Source organism: Limulus polyphemus, unplaced genomic scaffold (assembly GCF_000517525.1).
Source record: "Limulus polyphemus unplaced genomic scaffold, Limulus_polyphemus-2.1.2 Scaffold864, whole genome shotgun sequence".
Classification (NCBI taxonomy): domain Eukaryota; kingdom Metazoa; phylum Arthropoda; class Merostomata; order Xiphosura; family Limulidae; genus Limulus; species Limulus polyphemus.
In genome coordinates this window covers 99,577-119,621 of record NW_013666474.1, presented here as the reverse complement: position 1 = coordinate 119,621, position 20,045 = coordinate 99,577, and the positions used below count along the sequence as shown (strand labels likewise).

Below are 20,045 nucleotides of genomic sequence, written 5' to 3'. Positions count from 1 at the left end.
GTTTGTTTGTTTCTCAATTTCACGCAAAGCTATACCAGGTAATCTGCACTAGCCATTCCTAATTTAGCAGTGATAGACTAGGGGGAAGATAGCTACCTACACCACCCACCGCCAACCGCATATTCGGCAAAGCGGATTTGAAACCGTGACCCGCAGATTGCGAGTCGAATTTCCTAACCACCATACCATGCCAGACCAGTTGTAGTAATAAAAGACAGTGAAAAAAAATAATAAAACCACATGAGAAACAAGACATGAAAGTCTATATTTTCAAAGGATGTCAGTTTCTTAGCAAATATAATAAACCTATACTTTGGGGTGGGCAGAAATTTTATTTTAAAAAGTCTTAAATGTTAATATTCTGACAGGTTGATTCAAAAACGCAAGGTAATTGAGCCACGACTGCAGGGCCCGGGACCCATTGCAGTTACATGGGTTTGCATGTGCCTAAAACCGCCAGTGGTTGTAGTATTTTAAAACCAACAAATAAAAGTCATGCTTTTGAATCAATGAATGCTGATGAAATTGTCAGCGGTAAAATGTAATAATCTAAAATCGAATGGTGTAAAACTTTGAGAATATGGCAAAATTAACTGGTTTCCACTAAATATAGATAACAAACACGTACTAACGAAAGTACAACAGAAAACTATTTTAATATTGATAATCTGTATAATATATATTGGAAGCAGTGATATTTGCTTCACCCTTTATGATTGAAATAAATCAACAGAAAACTCAAGTAGTTGTTTTTTCTCAGTTGTTTACCGTTTAGTTATAATATTTGAACTTAAACTGTTCGTGTTATATTAAATTATGTGTTTTTTGTACCATCATTCACCAGACGAATACCCTTCAGTGTGTCCCAGCATGGCCAGGTGGTGAGGGCGCTCGACTCGCAATCTGAGGGTCACGGGTTCGAATCCCCGTCACACCAAACATGCTCGCCCATTCAGCCGTGGGGGCGTTATAATGTGACGGTCAGTCCCACTATTCGTTGGTAAAAGAGTAGCCCAAGAATTGGCGGTGGGTGGTGATGACAAGCTGCCTTCCCTCTAGTCTTACACTGCTAAATTAGGAACGGCTAACGCAGATAGCCCTCGCGTAGCTTAGCGCAAAATTCAAAACAAACAAATAAACAATACCTTTCAGCATCAGTTGAACAATGGAGGTCATTTATGTATTAATAACTGTCCACAACAGACTATTGAGATATACATATATTCTCCATGTCATAAACTAGGGATGAGATACTCCATTATACTGCAAGAACTATACCGTTTGTAATCATGAACTACGATTACGCGCGTAAGTGAAAAAATGGGATTTTCAAGCACATTTAAACGGTTTAGAAATTTAATAACATCTTTCTCGAAATTTTTGTTATGAAACTCTTCAGTCGAGTCGTATTTTGATGATTTTCCATTGTTATTGTTCTTTCATATATAAGTCTGCCCTTATTTGCAACAACACTAATTTTAGTTTCAAGACTGGCACGTAATAGACAAAATGTCATGTTATGGCTAATAAATATTTAACGAAGTACTCAGCGCGTGAACTTTTAATACTTAAACTAACTATTATCATCGTTAAAGATTCTCCATAATTTAGTTCTGTCAGTTAAAATTATACGTACTTTTGAAAATGGATGACATTAAAAACTGTTTAAGAAAGCATATAATTAAAAGGTAAAGAAAGATTACACGAATGGAACTGAACGACTGAGCAAGTCCTTTAGGCTAATTATTTCATTCTATATAAATCAGCGTTCTTAAAATCGATTTTGAAAGTGTGCCTTTAATTTTTGTGCTTAGTTGACTTAAATAATAATCATAATTGCTTAAGAGGGTCGTAAAAGTGTTAATTAACAAACAACTTGTCTAGGCTTAAACTATTGTTATAATCAGGCTTAGCTAATAGAAAGCAGTTAGTAACATTTATGTTTTATTTTTTTTATGTGGCTTATTGACTGAGATAATTATCACAGTGGCTAAGAACTGTAATATTACTAATTAACAACTAACTTATCTAGGATTAAACGACAATTACAACTATACTTAGCTGGTGATAAATAACTAATAGCAATACATTTTTTTAAATGATGACTGGCCGATTTACGTATCCACCATAGCTACTAAGAATTGTGTTATTTGTTTTGTCGAATTTAGCGCAAAGCTACACGAGGGCTATCTGCTTACACGTCGCTAATTTATAAGTGAAAGACTAGAAGAAAGACGGCTAGTCTGTAGCCGACCACCAATTCTTGGGCTAATCTTGTTGGTTAAATAGTGGGATTTCACAGTCACGCATACAACACACTCTTGGCCCTCCGGCATGGCCAAGTGGTTAGGGCGTTGGACTCGCACTCTGACGGTCGCGAGTTCGAATCCCCATCCCCCCAAACATGCTCGCCTTTTCAGCAGTGGAGTCGTTATAATGTGACGGTCAATCCCCTATTCGTTGGTTAAAGAGTAGCCCAAGAGTTGGTGGTGGGTGGTGATGACTAGCTGCCTTCCCTCTAATCTTACACTGCTAAGTTAGGGACGGCTAGCGCAGATAGTCCTCGTGTAGCTTTGCGGAAAATTCCAAACAAACAATGCACTCCCTGCCCTAAACTGTGAAACTCGATTTTTTCTATTGCGATAACGGGGCGCGACCAACGGAACCTCAGTTCCACAGTCCAGCATGCCAACCACTAGGCCGCATTCGACCTACTAAGAATTGTAACAATACTAATTAACAAATATATTGTATAGGCTTAAACTGTTGTTATAATTAGGTTGTATCTCAACTACACTACTTAGGTGTCGTGCCTTCAGTCATGCTGATTGGCCAAGCTTGTCTGCGTTAAAGTATACATTTAAATCTAAAGAAGCTGTATAACTACATTTGATACCACAATGTTTAGTCTTTTAACTGTTCGTTGTTTTCCACAGTACCCACGAAAGATATTTATATTATCAAACTCTTCGGTCGAGGTGTAATTTGATTATTTTCCTCAGTTATTGTTGTTTCATATTGTTCCCAACACCACTGTTTTCAGATTCAAAATTGGCACGTCACAGACGAAATGATCTATGTGGGCATAAAAGGATGGCATGTCACATACGAAATGATCTATGTGAGCAAAAAAGGAAGTCTTAAAATAAAAACTATTTTGGAGGGAAACGATTAACCATACTAAATCCTTTCTGTCTTATTATTTCACTCGATGTTTCGTGTAGTTACTTAACGTTCTGAGAAGTTGGTAATATTTAACAATTTACAAACACACTTGAAACCACATCTCCCAGGCGATACTTTATTGAATACTAGTTGAGTAAAATAGAACTAAAATAGCATATCAAGTGTTTTAGAAGCAATTTGTCATTTCGTTGGTGTACAATTCGCCCCCAGTGGCTAAGCGGTAGGTCTATAGGCTTAAAATGCTAAAAGTCGGGTTTCTTGGTGTTACTTTGTGCTTAACAACAAACAGAAAATATAAAATATATTTGAAAATTATATTTAAAAAATGGATAATAAGTAAGGAATATTCCAGAAAAATTGCCAGTAACACAAAAAATTAAAAGGTGTTATTGGCGTTTTATTAAATTATATTCGACTCTGTATAAAACATGACCCTCGGTGTCTTAGCTGTAAGCTTCATGGTTTATAACGTTTATATTCGTGGTCCGAATTCGAACCTTGTGGCGGGTGCAGCAAAAATAGCTCCCTGGGCGCAGACCTGCGCTCAGCAATAAAACAAAGTTCAAAATAAACTATTTTTCATCTATTAAAAAAGTATTAAGAAATTGTACATAATGATTTTATAGGTTAAAAGTTGGAAAATTTAATAAACAAAATAATACTTGCTGCACGTTTTTTTAAACGATGTTGTTTATTATTAATCGATCTAAACTTCCTCGTACAGGAAGGGTTGTTTTGTTTTGTTAGATGTTAAGCACAGAGCTATACAATGGACTGTCTGTGCTGTGCCCACCACGGGTATGTTATCAAAACCCTGTTTTTAACGTTATAAGCCTTCAGGCTTACCGCTGAGCCACTGGGAACCAGGAGACGTTGGATTCACTAGGAAATATATAATTGATTTCAAGAAAACTGTTAATTTTAATTTACATAATTACTTAAATTAATGTTTAAAGTTTATATAAATGTAAAACTTGTTCTATCAGTGTTAGCCAAATGAGCCAAATCAAATAAGTTAGGCCTGTCATGGCTAGGTGGTTAGGGTACTTGACTCGCATTCTGAGGGTCTCAGGTTCGAATCCCCGTCACACCAAACATGCTCGCCATTTCAGCCGTGGAGGCGTTATAATGTGACGGTCAATCCCACTATCCGTTGGTAAAAAAATAGTCCAAGACTTGGCGGTGAATAGTGATGACTAACACCCTTCCCTCTAATCTTTCACTACCAAATTAAGAACGGGTAGTGCAAGTAGCCCTCGTGTAGCTTTGCGCGAAATTCAAAAACAAACAAATAGGTTAAATCAAACAGAAGCTTTCGAACTAGACGGTTATTGATGTATTACACTGGTATCTCGTCAAAATAGCATAAAATGTTATTTTTTTCGTAAACCCATACACTACTGAAAAACTCAAACAAGTTCTGATTGATAAATGTGAGTTGTTACTTACTGCGATTGGTTTCCAGTTGGTTTCTTGTAGACTCTGTTGAAGTTTGGATAAATGAATAGCAACAATGTTTGTCTACTTAATTTTTCAAAGTAGTTTAAGAGCATTGTTTGTTTTTGGAATCTGAACATTGGTGTGAGAATTAAAAATTATCGTAATTTTCAAAATTATTTCCCATTTGTAAAATTCACTATTCTAAAAAACATTAAATGTATTCACAACATTTTATTTAATTCCAACCATACTCTCCCTATGTATGCATATATATATATATATATATCATATTTTGAAACAACAATGTGTTTTAGTTATTACTTTTAGTCGCGTACTAGTTGATAAAAATGAAGCTACAAACATCAGTGACTTTTCATAATAGGTTGATGAGGAGCAGGCGTAACAGCCCATATGTTTGCTGTTTATAACAGGCCTGACTGCAACCTAGACTGCATGGCAGTGAGATCCGTCATCTAGTGCTTGAGACGCTTTGCTACCAAAAACGCTTCGCACTTTCATTAGAAGAGTGACAATTAATCCTGCTATTCGGTTAAAAGTATAGTTGATTGACTGGTTTCTGTTCCTCTTTCCTGAACTTTAAAATAGGAGTTCTGACTTGGCCGTTTAGCCTACTGAGTGCATAATAAGTCGTTCAGGTGAAAAAATAAATTTTATGGCATGCACTTATCAATATTAACAAATCTGGGATGCAAAAGCAATCGATCATGTAACGCACTGTACTTCACACAATCAGGTGTCGTTCATTTTTTATCAAATGAAAAAAGAGAGAGAGAAAAAAAACAACTAAGTGCGCCTAAGTATTAGCAGTCAGTAACAACCAACAAGACGAATTGATAAATGCGAAAATTTTATAATCCTTAAGCAAATTAGCTTCAGATTTCGTTTTTCATACGAAAGCTTGGTTCATAGAGTAATCTAAGACACAACACAGTTATTATATATGGTGTTCGAGACAACGGATTTTTAAGAAGTGTGCCATTTTCATATCATATCAACTTTTGTGATCGTACGTTTAAAGGCTTTAATTTTTACAAAATTTAAAAGCTCAGTAATACAACTATATCAAAAAAATATGTAATCCTTTGAGTGTAAAGAATTGTTAGTTAGATATTTCCGCTGCACTCTCGATAAATTCGAACATAATCTCGACAAGATAGATAAAAGAATTTGAAATTTATAAGCCTGCGGTATTTACTTAAACTACAAACCCATATTTTGGCTCCATGCTGTTACCTAGAATTACATTTGGTGGAGTCAAAATAGGGATTTTTAGTTTGAGTAAATAATATCTACAGTATCTCCAGCCCTGTTTCCTTACTTTTTTACCATCCCTATTAGCAGGTTTTTAATTCAAAATTTTTTATTTATCTAGTTTGCTGGCTTTTTTATGCTCAACTATTAGCAAAGGGTTACTTGATATTATAGCTAACTTTATACATTGTAATGATAAACATAGTTAATAGCTAGCTGATACAGTTCATGGTGATTTACTGTAGCTATTGACTACTTGATTGCATTAGTTCGACATGTAAAATATTAAGCTGCAGCTGGAGATTGTTATGGAAATTTGTTTGAGAATATAGTGGGCATTTATAGTTCCTGTGTAACTAAATTCTCTATATATATTGCATAGCAATGGGCAAGTATATACCTAAAGTAAGACACAATCCCCACTAAATGCGTATATATTTTTACCAGTAGAAAAGCAGCCTTTTCAAATTAAACATATACGTCTAAAACATCGCTTTAAATAAACATTCTTGTTTTTTTAAGTAATTATTCTACGAATGTGTGTATTGAGTTTTTTTTTACTCCTTCACTCCATACATAATATAGGAGTTAGCTCCCTAAAGACACCGATTGCATAGTGTACAAAGCATTGAGTGCCCTTATGTTACAATCATCCAATATTCATTTAGTATTTGCTAGTAATTCCTGTCTCACCTTGTACTTAAGCTTTTTAAAGGAACACCAGATATTTATAAGAAAGTTAACTTTAAGGTGTAATGAAAACATTGTTTACACTAGGATTATGATGTTTCTTAGCTTATGTAAAATATAGAAAAAACAAATACCCCTACGACCTTTGCAGTACCTTATTTAGTGTTCTACAAAAGGTTTGGGTGCAATATAACAAGCTGTTTTGTTGTAAGTTGGCAAGAGAAGAATAGTTATTATTATTACAAACGAGCCGTTTTGAGCGGATTTACTTTTCCTTGTAAGTCTAACATGCATACTTTTTTGTGCATTTTTATATGTGTACAGCCTTAGCAGTCATTAGTAAACGTTTTAAAGTGTTGTTGGAACTGATTCTTTACTATTTAAGATGCTTTTTGCCCGGACGTTCTATTTGAATTTTGTGCAATTCCTTGCGATCCCTATTACGAACCACTATCGGTTAGTCCGAAATCTATATATTAAATAATCTTTATATATCCAAAATTAATCTTCATATGCGCAAAAGATTAAAAATGTATTTAGAACTATTATGAAAGTTATATTAATAAGATTAATGAAACCAATTATAAAGACAAAATGTTTAAAACACGACTCATCAAAGGATTTCAATTTCAGAAATGTCGATTAAGATAAAAAAATCGTTATCCTAAAAGTTTATAACATCGAAACGTTATTTCAATTATATAACTTCAAGAAGAAAAATTTAGATAATTTAAAAACAATCAAATTTATACTAAGTTTATTTTATCAAGAATTATGTGACCTATTCTCCACTTTTTTTACAACGGTTTTATGAAAGATAAATCATAGTAACATAATGTGCAACTACCCTTTGTTTCTAAAGTGTAACAACATCCTTTATATATATATTTTAAAACAGGTAAGAAGTAAGTGATCATACACAATTTTAATTATCTTTCAAAATTTGTAGTGCATACTGAAGGGATTTACACATTTTGGTAAAAAGTTGAGAAAATACTCCAGATTTATACAAAATGTTGTTTTTTTATTTTAACCAGCGTTTCGCCTTTGCGGCTTCATCAGGGTTAACATACACAAGTGTGTGATATTAGAATATCAAATAATAATATCAAACAGTTGTGTATCCTGATGAAGCTGCAAAGGCGAAACGATGGTTAAGAATTTTTTAAATACTTTTATATATATCTGGAGTATAAAAGTCGTTTTTTCTAAACTTTTTTATTAATATTTTAATTAACAATAAAGAAAAATCAAGTCTAAAAGAATCAGAATTATTCATTTAAATGCCATTATTTTGAGAACTTAAGCTGTTTTCAGAATTAATGAATTAAAAGTAAACAAATAGTTCATATTTATAAGGATTTTATTTACTCTTGTAGATGGTGTCTATCAAGTGGAAACTTGTTGGTTTCATGTGTGGATTTTTGGTACATGCATCTGCAACATCAGTGTCCTGTAGTTTTAATCCTTTGTGCACTTGTATTACTAAGCAACAAGATATCAGCTGTGTGGATGTACCATTTTTAAGTTTTCCAAAGATCCCATTTAAGGAAGTTTATCAATTGACACTTGCAAAAACTGGTCTTCCAGAGTTGTACAATGACTCGCTTGTCGGCACTGCTGTGTCTTCCCTCAGATTAATGTACAACAATCTAGTGACTCTGCCACTTCGCGCCTTCCACAGCTCAGAACAAGTGATGACTTCTTTGGACCTGAGCTACAATCATATTAACAATTTTCCAGCTAAAGCTTTACAGAAATTATCTTATCTTCAGTGGTTGAACCTTCAGTTCAATGAAGTAGAGGAGTTGAAACGCGGTGTTTTTGAAAATCTACGGTCGCAATCTGCAATTCTTAGCATTCTATTAAGCAATAATCATATATTATTTATAGAAGACAGTGTATTTGAAAACCTTCGGAACCTCACATTCTTAGATCTCGCAAACAACCACATCAACAAGTTAGAGGGGCATCCTTTTCCAGATTCTTTGACTTATTTGTCTTTATCTGAAAATCTACTGAACTGGATTCCACCAGGTGCACTTTCTAATCTAAAAAATCTAATATGGCTAAATCTTGGCGGAAATCTCTTGTCGTCTCTTCCAAAAGACTGGAAATTATCAGTTCGTCATCTAAAGGAATTAGATTTTAGTCGGAACAGTTTGACAAAATTACACAGCAATATTTTTAATGGTTCTTTTTCAGTATACGAACTAAATCTAAGCTATAACTACCTGAGAGTATTGCCACTGGGAGCTTTTCGAGGTCTTTCTATCAAGTGGCTATCTTTAGCTAACAACCGATTGTCTTCCATACCAGTTGGGGCCTTTGAAGGTTTAGAAGCAACACTGATTGCCTTAGATTTGAGCTTTAACATGTTGAGATCATTTCCGAAAGCACTGAAAGAATTGAATGACCTTAAGAAACTTTCTATTCGTGGAAATCAGCTTCCAGATCTGAAAAAGTATGATTTATATACGTTTCGAGAGCACTTGGAAGTCTTAGATCTTTCCAGAAACCTTCTAAAAAATGTTCCAAGAGAAGGTTTGGTAACTTCCAAACGCCTTCTTAGCCTGAGTTTACAAGATAACCAAATCAAACAGGTAAATGCACACGATCTTTATGGTTGGGGTAGCTCTTTGTTGTTCTTGAACTTAGCTAATAATCGTATCAGCTACATTTCAGCGAAAGCGTTTTTTCACTCGCCAAAAATACAAGAATTGAAACTTTCTTACAATAATCTTGTCAACATGGATTCCAAGATTCTGTTTCCCCTTAGAAAGTCGTTGAAGGCTGTGGAGATAGGATCACTGTTCAAATCCCATTATGATCATCCTGAAATGATGGCAAACTATCTAGATAAGATTGAGTGGCTTCAGATGGATCACAACAAGATCATCGACTTAACACCCACGATTATGTTAGGATTAACCAATCTGATCCACTGTGACCTCGAGGGAAACAACATAAAGATGATTCCCCAGACATTATTCAGAAAAGAAACGCATGGTAATCTATCTAATGTAATTTTATCTCACAATGAAGTATTATTAACAAATTCTAAAACATTTAATGAACTTCCACGACTCCGGAACGTGGTACTGCTAGGCAACAGACTTGAGATCGTTCGATACAAATCTTTCTCAAGTTGTCCTATGCTGAAAGCTATTGTGTTATCACACAATCGACTTCGTGTTATAGAACCTTCAGCTTTTTACAACTTAACACGTTTAACAAGTGTATTTTTACAGTTTAACAACTTATCCAGATTTTCCTTCAATATGTTTAGCAATGTCAGTAACCCTGACTCCCCAATGCATGTTAATTTTTCAAATAACCATATCAGCCACTTAGATCTATATTCTAGTGATGGGGATATCGATGATACTATTCATATTCAAACTTTGGATCTGAGCCACAACAACATATCAATGGTCCCACAGGGTTTTTTTAAACGTTTAGAAATTTCTTTTCATCGTTTATATTTGTCTTTCAATAACCTGAATGTTGTTCCTTCGAGTGTGTTCAATGAAGCTACCTACCTTCAGATATTGCAACTGGATCATAATAGTATTGCGTATGTTAATTCTATGGACTTTCAAGGCAATTCTTCTATCCAGATATTAAACTTAAGTTACAATAATATTTCCAGTATTTCCTCAGAGGCTTTCACTGCCCTTCAAAAGCTTAGAATTGTTGATATGAGCTATAACAGGGTAGCGACACTGCCAGAAAATGCCTTTGTGGGAACTAAACTGGAAAAAATTAATCTTTCTCATAATGTGTTCGTTCTTCCGCCTTTAAAGAGCTTTTTTCCAGTTAGAAATACTCTGCAGTTTATTGATATTTCAACTAATCAAATTGCCGTGATCCATAGTAATGAGATTAGTCCTCTTTATAGGTTGAATTATCTAAACCTGTCCTCGAATCAGCTAATAAATCTAGCGGTAGGGAACCTGTCCCAACTCATTAACCTTGATGTGTCCCATAATTCCTTTCGGCGGTTCGACGATGCACCTTTTTACCAAATGAGGTCATTACGGTCGTTGAGTTTAAAGAATACGAATTTATCTCACATTTCCTTTCTTCCGTTATCAAAGCTAAACGCATTGTCACTTGCAAATAACCTTTTCAAAAATATCTCTGAATTTGCATTCCGCCATCTACGACATCTGCGCCATTTAGATTTGTCTCATAATTTAATGCAAGAAGTTCCGTGTCATTTGTGGGATAATGTGGCAGATTTGCACACCTTGGATATTTCTCACAATCCAATTGAAGTCCTGGGAACTGTAAGTTTCAGCGGTTTAAAACGACTGGTGGAATTGGACATGCGCGGCTTGAACCTGAAATATTTGGATTCTCGAACGCTGTATGAACTCAGGTAAGAAATTTACACATGCATCAGTCTGAAACTTGCTCCTCTGATTTGACTTTATATTTGTGTAGAACATGAGGTTTAACATTAAGATAAACATAATCTACAGTATACTTGCACAACACTTTTTATTACAGCATCTAATTCATTTATTTATTGAGTAACGTTCAATAAAGTTTTGTAATATATATATATATCTGCGAAATTGAGCTATTTTACCCATTGTTTCTAATAAAATCTTTATTAATCTACTACTCATGGTATTCGTTTTTTTAATAAAATCGATTTACATTTCAAAGTTATTTGTGGTGGATATAAAATATGGATACGTCAATCCCCATAATTGCAGAGAATAATCTGTTACCTACAAATCACCCTTAATAGTTGTTTCTTATTCGTAACACACTGCGTTCCATACACAACACGAGGTGGCATTCTAAAACATTAAATTGTGAGACATTTGAATATTTTCTGTGTTGAACCTGACTTTCAAACTTTTAAAACTTTTGTACATAAGATTCTAACAAGTTATTTCTTTGTTTGTTTGTTTTTATACGAAACTACACAATGGGCTATCTGCATTCTGTGTGCCACGAAGAATCTAACTCTGGGTTTTAGCGTTATAAGTCTAAACTTACTGCTGACCTATCGGGGAAAACCAAAGAAATTAATCATGACAAACAGAAAACGTTTCCTTCAAGTTTTTCTGAATTCAGTAATCATACAAAATACGGATAAATACAGCCTTCGAGGAAATGTTCAATAATTAAACACAAATGGTTAAAGTCTTTTATAGGAAATGTTCAATAATTAAACACAGATAAGTAAAGTCTTTTATAGGAAATGTTCAATAATTAAACACAGATAAGTAAAGTCTTTTATAGGAAATGTTCAATAATTAAACACAGATGAGTAAAGCCTTTTATAGGAAATGTTCAGTAATTAAACACAGATGAGTAAAGTTTTTAGAGGAAATATTCAATAATTAAACACAGACAGGTAAAGCCTTTCATAGTATATGTTCAGTAATTAAACACAGATGAGTAAAGTCTTTTATAGGAAATGTTCAATAATTAAACATAGATGGGTAAAGCCTTATATGGAAATGTTCAATAATTAAACACAGATAGGTAAAGCCTTATATGGAAATGTTCAATAATTAAACACAGATGGGTAAAGCCTTATATGGAAATATTCAATAATTAAACACAGATGGGTAAAGCCTTATATGGAAATGTTCAATAATTAAACACAGATGGGTAAAGCCTTATATGGAAATATTCAATAATTAAACACAGATGGGTAAGTCCTGATACAGGAGATGCCCACGAATTTTCAGAATATAAACATGCTTAGCGCTATAATACAAAGACGTCACTATTATCCGGCGTATGATACTTCACTCTTCAACTACAAACACAAATTCAGAAGTATATGATAGTGCGTAGCTTAGTGTGCCTAGACTGTGTATCTGGGGGTCCACGGTTTGCGAATAACGCACTCTAGAGCCGTGGGTCCGCTAAAAGAGTGGCGGTCAAACTCCATAATTCAATCAGACAGGAATAACTCAGAAGTTAGCGGTGGGTGTTGTTTACTAGCTACCATCTCTCTAGTTATCAGTTCAACATTAGAGTCGCCTATGCGTAGTAGCTATTGTGTAGCTTTGCATGAAATTTTGAAACAAACGCACAATTCTAAAGTATGTTCCAGATAGTGTAGCAAATCAAATATTTGTAACTAGTTTAGTATTATTTATCACTCGTAGCTTAATATTTAATAGTTTTGTAAATCCAAAATCTTCCAATTTTTGCTTTTCTCAAAATAAAACTTGATTCACAGTGCCATCTGAAATCATGTAATTACAACAACAACAACAACAAAAATGCAAATCCCATTTTTATAATTGATTTATAATTTTCCCTAAACAAGTCTATAATTTAATACGAACGCCGCCTGTCTTAATATTTGAAAACTTCTGAATATTATAATAAAGTAGATCGTAGCAGAATCGAAATATTGACTTTCCAGTAAGAAAATACAAATTATAGTAATAACATGTGCTAATGTAAGAACTGATTTATTAACTGTTTTATAGCAAAGCCACATTGGGCTATTTGCTGTGTCCATTGCAGGAAATCAATCCCCGGATTTAGTGTTGTAAGTTCGTAGACTTACCGCTGTCCCACCGGGGAGACTAATGTAAGAAAGTAGATGAAAAACCTAACTTACACGCTGTCATTCTCAATACGAAATATGTATAACAGAAGCTAATTTGCAATTTTAATTAAATTATTACAAAGAACAAAGAACAAAGTACAGTTGGTTTATAATTTAAATAATAACGAATTCATTTATCTTTATAACTTCTCGTTTTTTTAGTGTTTTTTACTCAACATCTATAAACATTTGCAAAATTTAGCAATGAATTCCGCATAATATAAACTACAAAAATGTGCAAAACTCCAAACAAGTGAAAATGTATTTTTTGTTATCTCTATATAAGATTTTACAGATTCAGTTCTATGAAGTGGTAAATATATAGGATCCTAAGTTCTTTATGTGTGAAAACCTTGTATCCCGATATCAACAATTGGCCGTTTTTATTGTGCAAGTGAAAAGAAAGTGGAATATGATACCCAAAGTAGAATAGAAATTTCAACCCCCAAATTATGTTGGTAAAACAAAATTCAGGCACCATATATCAAACAACTCATCCTTCACATTGTGATCCGATCAAGACTGGATTACGTAGCCAACTGGTTGTGAAGATTTAATAATAAATGGAGATTACTCGAGATGCCATGCACACCATACACAATTTATATGCAGTTTAGTTGAAGCATTATTGTAACGGTTATCTTTCCATAAGCTTGAAGAACTTATTTACATTCAATCTGGTAACCCATTAACTTGGCTGAAACTTTACTGAAAGAAGTGATGTTTTCATCCCTGTAAATAGTTAATTAAACTATTTTTTTGATTGGGTAGATTTATCTTTTTTGGGGGACATAATTAATTATTCTTGTTGATTACCTGAATCAGGGTTTGCAATAATACCCGTGGTACCAGGTTGCTGATACCGATACTCAAGCATCTCTAATCATGTGACTTGAGCAGATAGAAATTCAACTATTTTTCCCAGTGTGTTCTCATTGGAAAACTTTTTTTCAGATCAAACGAAATTGTTAGTTATCTGTAAGCCAACTACGGCAATGAATCAGTTGAAATCTAGGCTTTCTTTTGGTTATAAATTTAATGGGGGTCGGCCTCAGAAAAATTTATTAGCAAATTGTATATTAATGCATGTCAAAGGTAGGCGTGGAAAGTGTTTTCTGAATTTTTATTGAGTAAAAGATTCAGTAAAAGATAAGTTAATTCATTTTATTCAGTTAAGTATGAAGAAGTCAACAATCACACCGAAATACTTGAAATATATACTTTAAACTACAGAGATTAAAATATTCAGGCACATTTTTTTATTTTCTTTTTGCGCAACTGTAATGAAAGGTCGACTAGGATTTTATACACGGGATAAAACCAGTCTGGAAGTTGGATACTTTATACACGGGATAAAGCCAGCCTGGAAGTTGAATGCTTTATACACAGGATAAAGCCAGCCTGGAAGTTTGATGCTTTATACACAGGATAAAGCTAGCCTGGAAGTTGGATACTTTATACACAGGATAAAGCTAGCCTGGAAGTTGGATACTTTATACACGGGATAAAGCCAGCCTGGAAGTTGAATGCTTTATACACAGGATAAAGCCAGCCTGGAAGTTTGATGCTTTATACACAGGATAAAGCCAGCCTGGAAGTTGGATGCTTTATACACTGGATAAAGCCAGCCTGGAAGTTTGATGTTTTATACACAGGATAAAGCCAGCCTGGAAGTTTGATGCTCTATACATGGGATAAAGCCAGCCTGGAAGTTGGATGCTTTATACACGGGATAAAGACAACCTAGAAGTTGGATGCCTTATACACGGGATAAAGCCAGCTTGGAAATTGGATGCTTTTTGGTCGTATGGTGTAGATCTATCAGATTGATAACTGTGACACTGAAGCTTGTAGAGAACTTACTTGATGTTAGATGTACAAAGGACTAGTTACAGACTATGTAAACGCACGTAATTAAAAACTACTTACCCGCACATATAGGAATGGTTCTATAATGATAGTCACGCGATGGAAACCACCTGACACATATAAAAGCTGACAAACCTTGTAAAATTTCTACAAAACTAGACCTCTGGATAAAAGGGTATGTTACCACTATCTTGTAAACAGGGTGAAAACCATACAGTGACTTTGTTAAATGATAAAGAATACAACACTTCAAAAAAAGTCTTCAATGTTCTTCGTGAAAGAACCCCTTGTACAGCAGATCGCTTAAAGGAACAACGAGTTTCGAAATCACACCTCAAGTCAATCCAAAACCAATTTCCTTATTCGTATGAGAAGTATGCTTACAAAACGGGCCCGGCATGGCCAGGTGGCGAGGGAGCTCGACTCGCAATCTGCTGGTCGCGGGTTCGAATCTTCGTCCCAACAAATATGCTCGCCATTTCTGCCGTTGGGGCATTATAATGTGTCCCACTATTCGTTGGTAAAATAGTCCAAGAGTTGGCGGTGGGTGGTGATGACTAGCTGCCTTCCCTCTAGTCTGCCCTCGTGTAGCTTTTCGCGTAATTCAAAACAAACAAACAAACTTACAAAACAATTCATGTCCAAAGAGACAATGTGGTGAAGGTGGGCATATCTTGTGATATCATTAACATCATCATTATTATCGAGGCAGGTATTTTGGTTTAAAACCAGGGGTGGTCAGAAATTTGGATTTCTCTTCGCCCCACTCTAGGCTTATTGGTTTCCTAATTATTTTTAAAACATGTTAATATACGATTTTTTAAAGTTGATGAAATCTTAGAAGCTTCTAGTCACACCTCGAAATCAGTGGCTGAATAAACTTGGATGACAGCAATGGCTTTAGTCTGCATAAACATGTACTTGGAAGCTGTAGATCTAACACAAGCGAAATGGGACAACAATGATATGACTGCTCTGAAGACTGATCTCATGGAAACATAGCTGCAGATCATTTGTTAATGGGCAGGGAAAGTAGACGAATGATTATTGTGTAAAATATAATATTTTCTGTTGTAGTATGCCAAGTTTACTAATCGTTTTAAAAAAAAACAACTGTAATGCCTTTCCGTATTACCTACTACATCAGAAAAGTTCCCTGTTGCACAACACTAGTAGATTCAAGGATCAAATACACTATCCGAACATTAAACAAGTACTCAACAACCTTGCCGGGTACATGTTGCTACCTCGTGTCCAACTTTGCTCAAATATCCATCCCAAACTAAACCCTCCAATTTCCAACAACTAACGAAATTTTAAAATGTCAAACTACTACTTAGTTTAACCAAACTGTTTATATTCTGTGAAGCAACATATAGCATGATTTGTTTCAAATCCTTTTCTTTAATCTGTGTTGGGTATTATTATTTAACTTAAACTTCCCCACTAATGTTCTAATTTTGCAAGCTAAAATTTACTCCTGGAGATCTGTAAATAGCTATTAGTTGCATGCGTTATAAGATTATACATTATAACTTTTTAATGTCATTTTATTAAAATATAGAAATTATAAGCTTTTCTATTTCACACTGCTTGATAGTGACTGTGCTACGTTGGGCGAGCTATACAGAAAATGTGCACTTACATCATTTAGAAAAAAACAAGTTTTCCTAGTAGCAATATAATCTTTCTTGGGGTGGGAGATGGGTTCAAATATTTACGTCACAATATGAAATATTATTTGTGAATGAAAATATCAAATCACCATGAAGCTTCATACTTAACTTATGGATCTATGTAGTGTCACTACCTTACTATTTTATCTCGTGTTAAATATCAAACATTTGCGTGTGGTCTTTTATTTTACTTTTTGTTATAAATTTTGTAATATCGTTTCTTCTATTAACAGGTTTCTGGAGACGTTTAAGACAGGCACTTACGCTGGTGTTCGATCGTTTCGTCTCCATGACCTTCTTCACAAATCCGCTTCGCTCCGCCGCGTGGTAGTGGAAGTCGAAGAATCAACTTTGTCACATCACATTCAATGGACGTTTGGTGCCAAGCTGCGCGATCTTACCATTACTGGTCATAATTTGCAGCACGTGTTACCCGATGCCTTCCTAGGTTTGCATCATACCCATGAACTCATTCTACGAATTACCGGTACGGGTATAACCCGACTACCTTCTCAACTACTGCGCTACCTAGCGGATATTAGATATTTGACTTTAGATTTAAGAGAAAATCATTTAGAGAAAATGAAGCCAAGCGTTCTTCAACCAGCAGAAGGGGAAACAGGAGGGCCTGACGGAACCAAACACATAACAGGTGTGTGTATGTAGGTTAACCCAAGGAAACCATTGGCTACCCGTCGGTTTTTAAAACCATTTATGCACAAAATTGCTTGTAGGTACATGATTTTGTAGGCTACAGAGTTCATAATAATATATAAGTAACAAAAAATATGTGGCCCGGTATGGCCAGGTGGCTAGAGCGCTCGAATCGCAATCTGAGGGTCGCGGCTTCGAATCCCTGTCACACCAAAACATGCTCGCCCTTTCAGCTGTGGGGGCGTTATAATGTAACGGTCAATCCCACTATTCGTTAGTAAAAGAGTAACCCAAGACTTGGTGATAACTAGCTGCCTTTCCTCTAGTCTTTCACTGCTAAATTATGGGCGGCTAGCGCAGATAGCCCTGCGCGAAATTCAAAAACAAACGAAAATATGTATATATAAACAGAAATCCCATTAATAGTTCATTTCATCCTACTAGTTAATGCTGGTGTTCCCTGTGTATCTTACATGGAAAATAGGCGGTTTTATTTGTTGGTTCTCTAATGCGAGTGTTGTATTGTTTGTTTGTAATTAAGCACAAAGGCACACAATAGGCTATCTCTGCTCTGCCCACCTTGGGTATCGAAACCCGGATTCTAGCGCTGTAAGTCCGCAGACATATCGCTGTACCACTGGGGGTAAAACTTAGAATGATATTAAGATAGAAGAAAGATATATATATTATACTTAGTATTTATCTGGTTTATTTCGGTCGTTGTATTACGTTGAAGGATAAGAGGTGATAGTTTAATACGTGTTGTGGTTTGGTTATTTTGTCACCAAAATATTCAGACTGAGTGATTATTGTAGGGTATTAACGATCTGATATTTTCAATGACTTTACTATTGAATTGTAAATATTAAATGTTCGTATGTTTATTAATGCTAATTTCGACAACATATGATCCAAAACCATCCCTAAATAACCCAGGCTTGTGTTGACTAAAAGACCGTTTTAGAACAAGCTTTTACAACGACCCCCATATTAAGCCAATGATAACAATAATATGTTTGCCCAGTTTCGAATGATTGGAATCTTGACTGCTTTATATACTTTTCAACTGTTATACTGTATTAAAGCTAGTGTGTTTTATTCCGAAACATAAACTGATAAACACTTGATTAGAGAGTCTATACGTCACTCCGAAACATAAACTGATAAACACTTGATTAGAGAGTCTATACGTCACTCCGAAACATAAACTGATAAACACTTGATTAGAGAGTCTATACGTCACTCCGAAACATAAACTGATAAACACTTGATTAGAGTCTATACGTCACTTCTAGTTAGCTAATATTTTCTTGCAAATACTAAACTTATTATACAAAAATGCGTCACTTTTCTTTTTACCATCATATAATCAGAACATGTGAAGTTAGACTAATGCACAAATGTATATATCTCTGTTATTACTTGCAGCAAGCTTTCTACATCTCTCCGTATAAAGAAGAATATATCCCAACCTACATTATGTATTGAAAGTCTCTTCATTATCATCACAACTTCCGTGTTTCAATAAAGCCCTGCATAGCAGATCGTCATAAGTTTTAATCTACATTTTACTTATCTATTGGACGGAAACTTCATTCACACCAGTAGTAACAAGAAGTGAATGTTTTTGTCAAGCCACTTTCTTTAATTCATGCGATGGTTTTAATGATGCAGATCAGTTTAACTTAGTGGTGCAGAAGAAGGAATAAGTAAAAGCAGAAGCTGAAACCATGTCTTCGCTAAGTCACACTCGAATTTGATGAGTTCTAGATTTACATATTCACTACGAATATTTTCGTTCAGTAATCAGTACCTCAAAAAATATACACTTGTTAATGCAGTCTGTGCCTTTATATACATATATGAACTGAAAGGAAAAGAAGCGAAATGGTAAACATTAGTAAAGTTTAACACCGAATTATAATAGCAACGTGATATTTTTGTATTTTTGTCAATAGGAGGTGTCTTGTTGGAAAATAACCCTTGGAAGTGTGGCTGTGACCTCATCTGGCTATCTCATTGGTTACGGCGATGGATGCGAGAAACTTTAAGGGTCCAGATGTTACATTTTGATGCGGTTCTCTATGTGTATAATCTAGCAAGACGAAGCACGTGCATAATCCCCGGAACAAACATTGAAATACCCATAATCGACTTAAGATCCAAAGATATGAACTGTTTAGAAGATCATCACAATTCGGCTGTAGTGACCAGCTTACATTTCCATGGCTCTTTTATAATCTCTGGGTTAGTAGCTATGCATTGGTGTTCTAATTATGTCTTGTGATCGAACGCCGAATATCAAGGAGTGTCTTCTTTATATCTGCTGTATCTCTAAAAATATCTTACTGTTTTGTTCTTATTCTGAAAAGCAATAAAGTTTCGAGACTTTTTGTGTTCTTAAATCTTTATTTAATGCTTGTTAACCCTAAATTCTTTTTCTTAACTATTTTATTTGCGATGCAAGTTTTGTATCGATATGATGATTGCAAGTAGAGAGCATCTATATATTGATTCCAATAACAGACGCGACTTGTTGTTACTGCTGTATTCTTTCAGTGAACAAGCGTAACTAAGTAGACTATTGTTTATCCTCTGGTGTAGAATTTTCTCAAGCCCGTCAGTTTTTTCATTTTTAATATTTTATTTTAATGATAACTACA

At 34.7% G+C, this 20,045-nt stretch overlaps 1 protein-coding gene across 2 annotated transcripts in view; it reads left to right on the top strand.

Moving 5' to 3' along the window:
• Window positions 1–19,793, top strand: part of LOC106460921 (chaoptin-like) — a 76,206-nt gene extending 56,413 nt beyond the window's left edge. The window contains exons 2-4 of one of the 2 annotated variants that reach the window (XM_022387729.1): window positions 7,968–10,972; window positions 16,962–17,215; window positions 19,341–19,793. In XM_022387729.1, coding sequence (XP_022243437.1) covers window positions 7,968–10,972; window positions 16,962–17,215; window positions 19,341–19,669 — 3,588 coding nt within the window. In that variant the 3' untranslated portion in view covers window positions 19,670–19,793. Of the gene's footprint in view, window positions 1–7,967; window positions 10,973–16,961; window positions 17,381–19,340 lie in introns of both variants that reach the window. The other variant, XM_022387728.1, reaches the window with a different exon arrangement.
• Window positions 19,794–20,045: the final 252 nt, after the last annotated feature.